The sequence below is a fragment of the Brassica oleracea genome, chromosome C4 (assembly GCF_000695525.1).
Source record: "Brassica oleracea var. oleracea cultivar TO1000 chromosome C4, BOL, whole genome shotgun sequence".
Taxonomy (NCBI): domain Eukaryota; kingdom Viridiplantae; phylum Streptophyta; class Magnoliopsida; order Brassicales; family Brassicaceae; genus Brassica; species Brassica oleracea.
The window spans coordinates 48090515-48104387 of record NC_027751.1 but is presented as its reverse complement, the minus strand read 5'-3'; the positions used below and the strand labels follow the sequence as shown (position 1 = coordinate 48104387).

At 35.5% G+C, this 13873-nt stretch overlaps 4 protein-coding genes across 4 annotated transcripts; 3 read left to right on the top strand and 1 right to left on the bottom strand.

The window, feature by feature from the left end:
• Positions 1-3304: 3304 nt before the first annotated feature.
• Positions 3305-6233, top strand: LOC106336983 (auxin response factor 3). Its single transcript, XM_013775989.1, has 10 exons — positions 3305-3708; positions 3885-3941; positions 4026-4205; positions 4286-4370; positions 4445-4535; positions 4604-4768; positions 4856-4975; positions 5071-5146; positions 5234-5384; positions 5466-6233. The coding sequence occupies exons 1-10, from the start codon at positions 3391-3393 to the stop codon at positions 6005-6007; spliced, it is 1785 nt and encodes a 594-aa protein (XP_013631443.1). The 5' UTR covers positions 3305-3390; the 3' UTR covers positions 6008-6233.
• Positions 6234-6994: 761 nt separating this feature from the next.
• Positions 6995-7695, top strand: LOC106340097. Its single transcript, XM_013778959.1, has one exon. It carries the CDS (start codon positions 7123-7125, stop codon positions 7564-7566), a length of 444 nt encoding a protein of 147 aa, XP_013634413.1. The 5' UTR covers positions 6995-7122; the 3' UTR covers positions 7567-7695.
• Positions 7696-10750: 3055 nt separating this feature from the next.
• On the top strand, positions 10751-11806 carry LOC106340054 (protein E6). Its single transcript, XM_013778923.1, has one exon. It carries the CDS (start codon positions 10787-10789, stop codon positions 11594-11596), a length of 810 nt encoding a protein of 269 aa, XP_013634377.1. The 5' UTR covers positions 10751-10786; the 3' UTR covers positions 11597-11806.
• A 671-nt stretch (positions 11807-12477) lies between these two features.
• Positions 12478-13570, bottom strand: LOC106339326 (uncharacterized protein At4g28440). The gene is made up of 2 exons (XM_013778115.1): positions 13068-13570; positions 12478-12969 (listed from the first exon to the last, which is right to left on the bottom strand). The coding sequence occupies exons 1-2, from the start codon at positions 13420-13422 to the stop codon at positions 12782-12784; spliced, it is 543 nt and encodes a 180-aa protein (XP_013633569.1). The 5' UTR covers positions 13423-13570; the 3' UTR covers positions 12478-12781.
• Between the last annotated feature and the right edge of the window lie 303 nt (positions 13571-13873).

The following is a 13873-nucleotide window of genomic DNA, read 5'->3' as shown; positions in this document are numbered from 1 at the left end:
ATTTTTTTTGTGATACTTATTACTTGTCTTGTACTTGCAAGTAACAAAACTCAACGACTTGACACTTGACTTGGCAACGACGAGTACCTGAAAAAACGAGGCGAGTATGAATCAAGTAACGGGTATAAGGCAAGTAACAAGTATTCGTGCCCAGCCCTACCACTTGCCACGTCTATGGTGATGTTCGTTTGCTCACCCAGGTGATCCATCTGGATAAAGATGCAAATCGATGTTTGTTTTGTACATTAAAATGCTACATCGAGATGGATCACCCAACTGAATTTTTTGAAACTCATCTCAAATCTTACCCAAATGAAGGTGAATTTTTATAGTACATCTAGATGCAGATGCATCTAGTTTAATCCAAAATGATAAATGAAAAAAATAACATTTTAAAATCAAAATATTCCTTTCAAACCAAAAAATCTAATTTTTTTGTAGATACATTTTCCGTCAAAACCGAAAACCGCCCTTTCCCGCCAATACCGCAAAACACACTTTTTCGCCAAAATCGCAAAAATGCATTTTCTACTAAAAAGCGTAAAAACACACATTTCCATAAAATACACTTTTCCGCCAAAATGCATATTCCATAAAACAAACAGTTCGGCCAAATTTGTAAAAATGAACTTTTACGTCAAAACTGTAAAAATGTACTTTCCCACCAAATTTGCAAAAAGCAATTTACCGCAAAAACCGAAAACCCCAAAAAATACACTTTCCCGCCAAAAAAAAAAAAAAACTGAAAAACACAATTTCCCGCCAAAACCGCAAAAACACACTTTTCTGCCAAAACCGCGAAAAAGCATTTTTCCGCCAAAACCTCGAAAAACATTTTTCCGCCAAAACCTCGAAAAAACATTTTCCCGCCAAAACCGCGAAAAAATATTTTTCCGCCAACACGTGGAAAAACATTTTCCCGCCAAAAACACATTTTTCGTCAAAACATATTTTCCGCCAAAACCGTAAAAAAAGTATTTTCTACCAAAACTGCAAACCGTATTTTCCCGCCCGCGAAAATTTTTTTTCCGCCAAAACTTTAAAAAAAATTTACCTGCCAAAACCGTGAAAAAAACCATTTTTCTGCCAAAACCGCGAAACAAACATTTTCCCCACAAAACACATTTTCTAACAAAACCGCAAAAAAATATTTTCCGGCAAAACCGCATAACTGCATTTTTCCGTCAAAACCACGAAAAAACATTTTCCCGACGAAAACACACCTTTTCGTCAAAACACATATTTCCCGCCAAAACCGCAAAAATACATTGTTTGCCAAAACCGCGAAAAAAACATTTTCTCGCTAAAATCGCAAAAACACACTTTTCGATGAAAAAACTTTTTCAAACAGAACCGTAAAAACGTTATTTTCCCGCCAAAAATGGAAAAACAAATCTATTTTAATCATTTTATTAACAAGTCCACCTGAATGCAGATGTAAGTTGAAAAAATAAAAAGCAAACGAACATAGTTGCATTTAGATGCATAGACAAAATACAGAAACGAACAAATCCTAGATAGAACATCTGGATAAATCATCATCTGGATAAATCATCTAAATGGACCATCTGGATACATCCGTGAGATGTATGTACGAACGAAAAGGCCTGTATAATTACGGGAAAAATAGAATATAACGGTATCCCAAACCAAATCTACACGATAAACACAAAACCTCATGAACTGCCTATAATAAATTAATACAGTAACCGATAAATAATTTAGACTAGTCACTTATGTGCATCAATCCCAAAAATTATGCCACTATTATCGAATCACTCTTTTACTATTTCTATTAACATCTCTCTCCACCATATAAGAGACGGCAAAGAAGATTTAAACTCATTAAAAGAAGTTAGTTAAGCCATTATTCTTGGAAGCAGATCTCATTGTATAGTCATTATTATACTTGTAATAAAAAAAATCACTGTGTAAAGTACGTTTGTCAAAGTCCAATAGTATATCCCCTATATATTATTTGTGAAACATTACAACTTATTTTTGTAGCCACATATCATCAATATGATGATTCTTAGAATTATTAGAGAAATAGGTTGGTCCATCTAATTATATAATAAATTTTTTATTAAACTAACCATAAATTCATTATTAATGTCATTTATCATTTCCTTAAATAAAGATTACGGAATTGCCTAATGTGGATAAAATATATATGACAATTAATGATTTTGAATAATAAAGATCTGATAAAAAAATGTATCTTCTATCAAATTTGTTTAATTTAAAACTATTAAAATAACTTTTAAAAAACACAATAACCATATTATAAAAAATTAGATTTTTCTGTATATTTTATATTTTGAATTTTAAAAAATGACTATAAATTACTAAAACTGTTAAAAGTCTCACATTCAAATTTTGCGATCCATGGTTTAAAATTTTTGTTATGACAAAATACAAATAATTACAAAATCATATAAGTAAAAGTCTAATTTAATTAATCATTAAGATTTAAAATATATATGTATATATATCATTCTAAATTAAACTATAAACCATATTGAATAAATAAATATTTTAGTTTCAAAATTTACTTTGAATAATTTTTTTTGATAAAAGTTTTGAACTAACATTGATAAATTTTTTAAAAATTATCAATTACTAAAATTATTAATCCCACAATGAAAATTTTGTTATCAGTAATTTAAAGTTTTTGCTATTAAAGATACAAATGATCAAAAAAATATATGAGTAGAAAGCATCATTTAAAAAAAAAAAATATAGACGTTAATATTAAAAATATATTATATATGTTAATATCATTTAAATTTAATTACATATCCTATCAAATTTTTTTAAAAAATTGTTTGGATTAATAAAATTGATTTATACGTTCGCACCAATTTAATTATATAGGTAATAGTTACTGACTTTTAATTATTCAATATATATTTATTATTTCATAATATGTAAGAACATATAATACATAAAATAATTTTTATATATAATTTTTATTCTGCGCAAGGTGCGGGTCTTAATCTAGTTATCTATTACGCAAGAAACTGCTGTGTACAACATAAAAAAATAAAGAAACCAATCTATCAAAAAAAATCTAATCCATCCACGCACAAAAGGACATAAAGCCACACACCCATCAGTCACACCAGACGTAGCAGCAGAGACCACTGTTACAGAGCACTCTGTTCTGACCCCTCTCTCTCTCTCTCTCTCCTCTTTAACATTGTCCAAAAAAAAAAAAAAAACTTTAATTATTTTTTTAGTTTCTGTAGTTAATTAAAAATCTTGGGCTTTTTATGGAAAACCCTTGTCTTAAAGTCTCATCACTCTTCTCTTCTCAGAGGGTAAAGTTCCGAAGTCATGAAGAAACAACAACTCCTCTGAATAAAAGCTCTTACCTTTATATCTCTGATGGGTGGTTTAATCGATCTGAACGTGACGGAGGAAGAAGACGAAACGCTCTCTTCGGCTTCTGGGTCTCTCTCTCCTTCCAATTCGTCTTCGTCTGCATTTGGTGTGAGTGGTTCTTCGTCTTTTTCGAGCTCGTCTGGGGTTTGTTTGGAGCTGTGGCACGCTTGTGCTGGACCCCTCATCTCTCTGCCCAAAAGAGGAAGCCTTGTTTTGTATTTCCCTCAGGGACATTTGGAACAACAAGCCCCCGGTTTCTCCGCCGCGATTTACGGGCTGCCTCCTCACGTGTTCTGTCGTATTCTCGATGTTAAGCTTCACGTATGTCTTTTATAACAACCTCTTTGTGTCCTCTGTTTATTATTTATGTTTTTTTTTCTCTCTCAGTGGCTTTGTGTGTGTTCTGGTTACTGAATTGAGTTGAGATAAAGGGACCCTTTTGCTCCATTTGAGTAAAGTCTGAACCTTTACATTTTGTTGTGGTTTGATTTTGATAGGCAGAGACAGATACTGATGAAGTGTATGCTCAAGTCTCTCTTCTTCCTGAGTCTGAGGTGAGTGCCTTTCTTTTAGCTGTGAGTGTTGGAACAAGAGAGAGAGATTGATTTAGTTTAGAGATTCTGAGATGGTTGTTACAGGACATTGAGAGGAAAGTGCGTGAGGGAGTTGTTGATGGTGGAGATCAGGAAGATTATGAAGTGCTTAAGAGGACTTATACTCCTCACATGTTTTGCAAAACCCTCACTGCTTCTGATACAAGCACTCATGGAGGCTTCTCTGTTCCTCGCCGTGCAGCTGAGGATTGCTTCCCTCCTCTGGTACACTTCTCCACTCCTCAGAAACTAAATACATTGCTCGTCTATAAGCTCTTAGTAAGTGGTTTAGCTCCATAATGTAGGACTATAGCCAGCCCCGGCCATCTCAGGAGCTTCTTGCCAGGGATCTTCATGGCCTTGAGTGGCGTTTTCGCCACATTTATCGAGGTAAAACTTGTTGCCAATTGTGTTGCTTTATGGTTAGTAGATAAAATGTTTTTAATGGTTTGAGTGTGTTTTAGGGCAACCTAGGAGGCATTTGCTGACTACAGGGTGGAGTGGGTTTGTGAACAAGAAGAAGCTTGTCTCTGGAGATGCTGTCCTTTTCCTCAGGTAACAAGAAAAACTTTAACTGTTTATATTGTTAAGAGGGTTTTGTGATATAGTGTTCTTTAATTTAGAGGTGATGATGGCAAACTGCGTTTGGGAGTTAGAAGAGCTGCTCAATTTGAAGGCGCATCTGCTTTCTCAACTCAGTATAATCAGAATACAAATCACAACAATTTCTCTGAAGTAGCTCATGCCATATCTTCCAACAGCGCTTTCAACATATACTACAACCCCAAGTAAGCCCTTAGCTCATACTATATCTATATGATGTTTGCACTGATACTTTGTCTAAAGGAATTGCAATTGGTAAAAACCTTTTGCAGGGGAAGCTGGTCAAACTTCATAGTCCCTGCAAAGAAGTTCTTGAAGATTGTTGACTATCCATTTTGTATCGGTATGAGATTCAAAGCCAGGGTTGAGTCTGAAGATGCCTCTGAGAGAAGGTTATATAGCTCAAGCCTCAAGAGAACTTCACAACACCTGAGTTTTTTTTTTTTATTTGCCCATATTTATAAAAACGTTTTGCCTGTTTTATCAGATCCCTTGGGATTATAACTGGAATCAGCGACTTGGATCCTATCAGGTGGCCTGGTTCTAAATGGAGATGCCTTATAGTAAGCTATATAATATGATCTTTAAATGCCACTTGGTTTTGGTTTGAGAGATGACCATTGAAACTATGTTTTGACGTCATTATTCAGGTAAGGTGGGACGACAATGAGGCAAGCAGGCATCAACAGCGCGTCTCGCCGTGGGAGATTGAACCGTCTGGTTCAATCTCCAGTTCAAGCAGCTTCATAACAACAGGTCCTAAGAGAAGCAGGATTGGCTTTCCTAACATTCCTGTCTCTGGTAATTACACATCTCAGTTCTAACCGCTGATATAATCTTCTCTCGCCTCTTCTTTAACGTTTTCATTGGCTACTGCTTCAGAGGGGATCCACGCCACAGACTTTGAGGAATCTCTAAGATTCCAGAGGGTCTTGCAAGGTCAAGAAAAATTTCCGGGTTTCATCAACACTTCTTCTGATGGTGGTGCCGGGGCCAGGAGAGGCCGGTTCAAAGGAACTGAGTTCGGTGACTCTTATGGGATCCATAAGGTCTTGCAAGGTCAAGAAACAGTTCCTGTCTACTCAATGACCGCTCATCAGCAGCAGGGGTTGAGTCAGAGGAACATTTGGTGTGGTCCGTTCCTGAACTTTGGTAGCCGTGTCCTCCAGCCATCATCATCACCTTCTTCTGTCTTGATAACCAACTCGAATAGTCCCAATGGGCGTCTGGAAGATCACCACGGAGGTTCCGGCAGCAGGTGCAGGCTGTTTGGTTTCCCACTGAGGGATGAGCCCACTGCGATGGTTGTCCCTTGCGTTGAAGGGCAAAAAAGTGCTTCTGATGTTCAAAGCAATCATCATCATCATTCACAGGGAAGGGACATGTATGGCATGAGAGATATGTTGCTAGACATTGCTCTCTAGTGTTCTTCGGTTTAATTATGTGTTTGTTTTCTTGCTTGCTTGCTTGCGGCTTAAGTAAGTGTGTATTTTTAGTTGGTTTTATTTTGAAGATGACTTGGTAGCTAACTTTCGGATGTCACAAGTTGTCAACTTTGTAGCTTCGTTGATGACTCTTGTAAACTTTGTAGCTTCGCTGCAAGAATGGTTTTTAGGTTCAACTGTTTTTTAAAAAGTGTATTTTCTTTAATTGACGTTTCTGGTTCGGTGTTTATTTTGTGTCATGTATTGGCTACTGGAACTCGAATGATTTAAGTGAAATTGTTAGTGTTATCTTTTTCCCTATATTATGTTTCTCTCCTTTTGATGGTTAACTTCTGATTTGGTTTCTAAAACTGGGATCTCTAGCTAGCGTATGGTTTGAACTAGGGATGGCAAATAAATCGAATTTGACAATCTGAACCAAAACCGATTTGATAAAAATGAATCCAAATCTGATAATACCGATTGAGTTTTGTATTATGGTATTTTGGGTCATGGGTTTTATCCGAACTCGAACCCGAATGAATCTCGAACCTGAATGCATATTCCACAAACCTAAAAGTTTTAAAATTGTAGAAAGATGTTCATGCCAAATCCGAATTCATTTCCAAATAAATATCCAAAATGCACATACTAAATCCAAATTTGATTCCGAATAAGTATCCAAAACATTTATACCAAAACACAAACCAAATCTTACTAAATGTTACTAAACCCAAATCAAATTCAAACCGAATGTTTACAATATTTAAAAGAGACTAAAATTCTTAAACCCGAAAATCTGAAATCCAACTAAATCCGAACCGAAATCTGATTGGTTTCTCAAATGCCTATCCTTAGTTTGAACAGATAACATTTGGAATCTTTATAGAAGAAATGGAAGAGAAATGAACAAGAAAAAAATGGTGTAGTCCAAGAATTGGGCTGGTAATATTATATTATTATCTGTTATCATCTCCGTGGTTATTTCTGGTCTAATTTGTATATGCCATTGAACCGGAAGAGGCCCAACAAGACAGCAACACCAACAGTCTTGTCTCTCTGCCTTTCGATCCTAATCCAAACCGAACAAATAAAAAAAAAGAACACAAAAGACAATGGAGGAGACGACATGGGAACAGAGACTACAAGCCGTAACTCACATCCTCACAAACCCAACAACGAAACCATCTCTCCACTCTCAATTCCTCATCGGTACACTAATCCCATGCTACCTCTCGTGGGATTACCCTCCGATCCTCTGCCACTCTCCTGGAGCGCATCTCCGTCAGTGGTGGATTTCTCAATTCCTCAAAAGGGCATCGAGATTCGGGCTCCCTGATACCTCGTGGAGGTCGAATTGCCCGTATTACCAGCCGTTGCCGGCGGTTATGGCCGCCGGAGTGGAGGAAGGGAAATGGGGAAGAGAGGAGAGGAGAGTGTATGTGAGGAAGAGGCTGAGGAGGAAGAAGTTGGTGAGCGAAGTGAATCCTTTGATTCCTCTTTTGGTTCCGAATCTGCTTCTGTTTACTCTCTTGTTGTGGGATCCTATTCCCGAGTAGTTGGATTTTAGTCTTTGTCTCTGATAATCTGTAAGAGAAAGCAAAGATGTGTTTTTGTATTGAAGAAAATGAATGGATTCAGACAAAAACTCAATTACACTACTATGATCGTCTGTCGTCCGATCGAACCGCCATTGGCTTGGTTTAATCCGGTTTGATTTTGAGAGTTCCATTTTGATAAGAGTAGTATCGTCCGGTCCCAGTCGAAATCCAACAAAGTTCGGTGGTGAGACGACAATAAATTATTTTTATTATGGTTCGCCTAGTGCATTTTTTTTTGCTAAACATCAAATTTATATCAACCAAACTTTTGATTACACGATTGTTGATCTTGCTATAAGCTTTTTTTTTTTTGTAAGCTAAATCTTGCTATAAGTTTTGATCATAATACGTTAGATTCCATATACTATCATTCAAATAGTATTATCCATAAGCATTTAAAAGCTTTTTACGCTACTTTTCGATGTACCGTATATTCAAAACAAAAATTCTAACGAGAACGAATTCATTCAACATTAACCTGGAAATAATTAATCATCTTTTTTAACCACAAAGTTACCAGAGATCTATAACTCCAAGAAAACCAGTTTTCTTTCTTTTGCATTTTAAAACTAAAAACATGATATACTTATTATTTAATAAAAATTAAATTATTTTCCAAATTTAAAAAATTTTAATTTTTGATACAATTATTACGTACTCTTGTATATTTACAAATAATAATACTTGTTATTGAATTTTCATTTACCGGCATGGCATTATATGTTTATCCATCCCTATAAGTTCTTGTACTAGTGTCAGATCACTTATTCCAATCTTTATTTGGATTTAACGTCAAGAAGAAAAGTTTTCTATGTAATGTGTTTGTGAAAGTTGTATAGTGTAGTTATACGTTGTCGTTAGTATAAATGTTTGGTTGCTGCGAGGATTAGTGTTTTGGTGGGTCGATGGTCTATATCATTCACTGTCTCTTAATTAATTAAACTTACCGACCCCTCATTCGTTAGTTCCAACCGCTAGTCATGCTTTAATCACTAACACAGTAACACTACTTTGACAAATCTAACAAATGTGGAGATAATCTATTTTCTTGATTTCAAAAGATCTATGGAGGCGTTTATTATTTTTTTGCGTTTTCGGCAGTTGAGATCTATCTTAGATATTGTTTGAAAAGGAGAGTACCAACCCTCCCATACTCAAAGTCACAGATGTCAATTTGTTGTTTGAAATAATTATAGCATTTGTTTGTTTTAGGTAAAAGTTTGAAAAACTACGAACGATTTATGGATCATCATTCATCACGCATTGTTATTCTGAGAACCAGACCAATAGTTTCTTAAGTATTGAATATTAAAAAAAACATTTGATAAACAAATATTTTGCTTTGGAAAAATATAGGGTGGGTGATATTTTGTATAATCTAAGCGGCTTGTTCATTTGTAATCATGGATTTTAATGTTTGATGACTTTGTTTGTTGATGTGCAACTGCATATTTTTAGTTTATTTTTTTGTTAATTGTGTTGTGATCCTAAATCCTAGTTATGAAACACACAAGTATGACTGATAAGAGTTAGTAAGCATTCGGTGGTCAAGATATTTAGTGGCTAGCAACCTACCCCTAATATTTTCGGTGGCCTCACTTTCGTCAATTAATCTTTATTTGATCGTTCATTATGTCAACAAATTTTCTTCTTCTCTAAAGTACGTGAAATTACTACTACATTTTAATACTGCAATTTAAGTAAGCAGTACGGTTTTCATCTCTTAAATGCATGGAAACAAACACTAATACGTAGCAAAACTGAGCGAACATATACGATGGCTTCACACCGGATTTTATTAGAGCATTGACGCACTAAAGTCCCACATGGTTACAAAATGTATAAACAATACTAATTGTACACAATTGTATTGTCGTTTTTAGTACTTCCTGTCCGTTATTGTATATGACGTACGTAACCATTCAAAACCTAACTAAATATGGTGATCCTCTATTTAATCACATTCTAAGCTATGGTAAACTTCTCATGGCATACTTTTTTGATTTCGTAAACCCTTTTTCAAAAAGCTATTTTTGTATTAATTTGGTAAGAATTTTTTTCCTGATCCATGTAGGGTTTGTATGTTGTTCGTCAAGGGGATACATTTTCCTAATATTTTGCAGCGTGGGAGTATCTTAGACTCTTAGTGTCTCCAGCTCCATATTCTTTTAAAGCATGGTGGACTCAATATCCATAACTCTTTTAACAAAACTACACAAGAAATACACATTTTTCGTCTCACACACAGTGTTAGGTATAGGGGGTGGTTAAAGGTTTTCTTAGTTACCATATTTTGGGATATAATAACGATCCCCTAGACTATATTTGCGAAGTGATTTTGTCACGTGTCTTCTCTATAATCCATTTCACAAAATAAATATGACATGGCTACTAAAATTGATGACATGACTTTCAGAAAAATATGACATGAATAATTTCATTTAATGTTGATTTATATTTTTGGCAAACTTATTAGAATATGGTAATAATTCATATATTACATTCAATATTGATATTTCTTTTTGATAAACTTTTTTTAAATATGGTAATAGCTCATACATCATCTATAAAATAAATATATTCATATATAACGTTTCAAATTTTGAAATATTATTATTTTTGTATAATTATATAATTTGTATTACTAAAACTTTCAAAAATTTCTACAGTTTTTTTTTTAAATTTAAATATCTAATCGTAAGATCATTAGTTTCTTATATATCTACAAATTTTATAAATATTGTTTAGGCTAAATTTTTGATAATTATACAATTTTATATCATTGTTATTAGTTTTATACAAATTGATTTAATATATATCAAATCTATATTAAATATTAGTAAAAAAATAGTAAAATCTATAATATTTAATAAAATTTATTTTTAAATATAAGTTAGATTTAAAGAATTTCTTACTGCATATGGTGTGCAGGAAAACACCTAGTATAGCCTCCAAAAGTGGAGCAATTTCTTTGAAACGCATCTCATCCATATAGAGACCAACATTAACCATTATCACCAATTCACTCCTTATTTCCACCTAACCATTTAAAAGTCTATATATATATGTTAAAGGAGCTAAATTAATCAAAAATGATAAACATCTAATATCTCCTATTCTCCTATATATATATAGACACTCCCACTAACTCTCACAAACCCACAACACTCACACCATCATGGCTTTCTCCACTAGATCAAGACTCTTCCTCTTGTTCTTAACACTTCTTCCTTTCTCCACTCAAATCAATGCAAGAGAGAGCTACTCCTTTGGAAAGTTCCAGAGAGAATACCCCAAAGATCAAAACCCTAATAATCTCCAAACCAACGAGACGAGCGAGCAAGACGACCAGAACCCTCCCTTTATGCCCCAGTCCGAAAACGGGTACGGATTGTACGGTCAGGAAACAATCTACAACAACAATGAAGATCAGTTTAATAACAAAAAATACGACGAGAACGTTAACTACGACGACTCTTTCTCAACCCCAAGCCTAAGCCAAACCCAAGAATCTTACAAGACATATGGAGACAGCTATCCTAAGACGACCGAGAGTTACAACGAGAACAACAAGGACACAAGCTACTACGAAAACTCCAATGGCTACGGGCCAGAGAATAGAGAGAAGGAGGCGTACAAGGGTTATGGCAACAACGTGGAGAGACAAAGGATGAGCGATAAGAGCTACTACGAAAACTCCAATGGTTACGAGCCGGAGAAGAGAGAGAAGGAGGCGTACAAGGGCTACAGGAACAATGTGGAGAGACAAGGGATGAGCGATACGAGGTTCATGGCCAATGGTAAGTACTACTATGACCTTGATGACGACAGAAACCACGGCCGTTTCTACCAGAAGCATTACTACAGCTACAACCCCACCAGTTACAATGAGGACTCGAGCTTCAAGAATCCATACAGTTCCAAGAACATGATGAACGAACGGTCCGAGATGTTTGGGGAAGGGCAAGGAGATCAGTTCAGTCCATGATCACGCGGAGAACAAATCATATTAAATATTTTCAAATTTGTTTTTTAAACTAATATAAGTTATGATGGTTTTTATAAGTGAAACTTTTAATCGTTTGCATATAAAGTTGGAAGAATAAAGATATGTAATGCTTTCTATGTTAATTTTTCTGATGTTTGGTTCAATCATATATTGTCTATAGAAATTTAAAGTACCAAGAATCTAAAGATATATGAACAAAAGAACATTATTAGCTAATTCTGTATTTCTCTACCATTAGCTCGCCTGCTAGGTTTACTCTACATGGTCATTGTTGATAGATATCTCTGTATTTGGTCTTCTCTTCTTTTAAGCTTAGCCTTGTTAAGAACTTATGAAGCTTCAGAACTATTGTTTCTGACTCAGCTGGTTCCTATCCACATTATGATTTTTTAGATATTCCGAAGTTAACACTCTACTTATTATGCATTTATGAATCTAGTGTTTTGGTATGAAACTTGAAGCTTGGATTAGGGCAGAGGGCAGGAATGGATAAGTTTAAGGCAAAATGATTAAGTGAAGTTTTCCTTTTTAACTATGTAAAGAATCTTTAGTGACAGTAAATGGAGTCATGTTTCCTCGGTAGGTTATAAGATCTGCTTTTAACCTTAAACGATTAGTAGTGTTTCAAAAAAAAAAAAAAAACCTTAAGGATTAGTTCAGTAAGAAGAAAGAAAGCGAGGTCTGAATATTGGCAGGACAATAACGTTATGCTGAAATTATCTTATTCTATATCATCTTAGACAATCATCCTAGTCTAGATCACCTTATTATAAGAACATTTGATGTAACCCACGATTCAGAATACCACTTAAAACTCAATTCAAGCTTTCTTTCTTTTATGGATGTTGGCAAGACAATAATGCGCACACAAAAACTCTTTACCAAGTTTTTCATTAACCTCTCTGTTCAAGAACCATACAAAAACAGAGAAGAAGTTACAAAAGCATCCACAATTGAAAGAGTACATACCGAATGATAATATATCGTGCACCAAAACCCAACATAATGTACTAGTACCCGACCCGTAGGTAAATACCAAACTTGCAACTGTCATAAGATAAACATAATCATCTCCCCCATCTTTTCTTCATTTCTCCCCCATACATAACCACAAAACAAAACCCATTGTGGCGCTTTAATACATACCCCCATCAGACAGAGAGATCATTCCTCGACATTGACGAGCTCATACTCCACAAGAGACAGATTGTTATCCTCTTTAACAGCCATTTCAACAGGCTCAGTGACCTCAATACGACCCCATTTGTCAACAGCAAGCCTCATCGACCCCTTGAACATATCGATCTTCGCGTTCCGGAGATTCACAGTAGCTCCTGGCTTCATCAACTCCACTAAAGACAGAAACTTTTTAGTATCCAAAAACAGTAAAGTCATCAACTTTAAGTAAACCCATTTAACATGAGATCCTTCAATAAAAAAAAGGTCTGACCTTGATCGTTGCGAGCGGTGAAGAGGATGGAAGCGGTCTCGTCTCCGACGAGGCACTCGGAGATCCGATTAGGTCGGAGGTGAGAAGAAGAAGAAGAAGCGGCGTTTGGTTTCTGAGGAACGGAGGTTTGGCTGACGACTTTGACGGCCAGGGTGTGTCCGCTCGTGCCTGGTTTGAGCTGATCGACCTTGACGAAGACGGGTTTCTTCTTCTCCTGGGGAACTTGAGCCGTCGTCTGATGGTGCTGGGGCTGGTACCGAGGCGGCGGCGGGTTTCTCCCCTGTCGGCGCGGCGGAGGAGGTCCGTTTCTTTGGCGGGGTGTTTGCTGAGAGTTGTCGGTGGTGTTTGATGCCATTGGGGACTGAAGAAGAAAGGTAATGGAGAATGTGCTCTCTCTCTCTCTCTAGAGATTGATTGATACGAATGTTATGATCTGTAGAAGAAAGCCCTTAGGGAACAAAGAAGACTTATGGTGATTCCTTTAGTGGAATTTTACTTTTTTTGTTTCTTTTAAAAAAATGAAAATGATGGCAGTCGAGGTGTCCACGTCATAGAGAAAAAGAAGAGATTCTGTTTGAATCAATGGGCCCATTGATATATGAGCCTGAGTTATACGGGCTTTGGGTCATTTTTATTCCAGTTTTCTACAAACAATATACTGTTTGATATATATATATATGAACAAATATGATGTCAAAAAAATTATGAACAATTTATTGTTTGTTTACTCCAGCACTGGATACGAGGCGGATCCAGAATTTTTTTTTGAGAGGTGTCATAGATTAAATTATTATTTTATTATTTAT

What these genes read in the sequence shown, in the direction of transcription:
- LOC106340054 (XM_013778923.1), top strand. Translation starts at nt 10,787, where the DNA reads ATGGCTTTCTCCACTAGATCAAGACTCTTCCTCTTGTTCTTAACACTT.
- LOC106336983 (XM_013775989.1), top strand. Translation starts at nt 3,391, where the DNA reads ATGGGTGGTTTAATCGATCTGAACGTGACGGAGGAAGAAGACGAAACG. An exon ending in AGGATTGCTTCCCTCCTCTG is followed by an intron (nt 4,206 to 4,285) that starts GTACACTTCTCC and finishes TCCATAATGTAG; the next exon opens with GACTATAGCCAGCCCCGGCC. An exon ending in TCCTAACATTCCTGTCTCTG is followed by an intron (nt 5,385 to 5,465) that starts GTAATTACACAT and finishes CTACTGCTTCAG; the next exon opens with AGGGGATCCACGCCACAGAC.
- LOC106339326 (XM_013778115.1), bottom strand. Translation starts at nt 13,422, where the DNA reads ATGGCATCAAACACCACCGACAACTCTCAGCAAACACCCCGCCAAAGA. An exon ending in CACCGCTCGCAACGATCAAG is followed by an intron (nt 12,970 to 13,067) that starts GTCAGACCTTTT and finishes TTCTGTCTTTAG; the next exon opens with TGGAGTTGATGAAGCCAGGA.
- LOC106340097 (XM_013778959.1), top strand. Translation starts at nt 7,123, where the DNA reads ATGGAGGAGACGACATGGGAACAGAGACTACAAGCCGTAACTCACATC.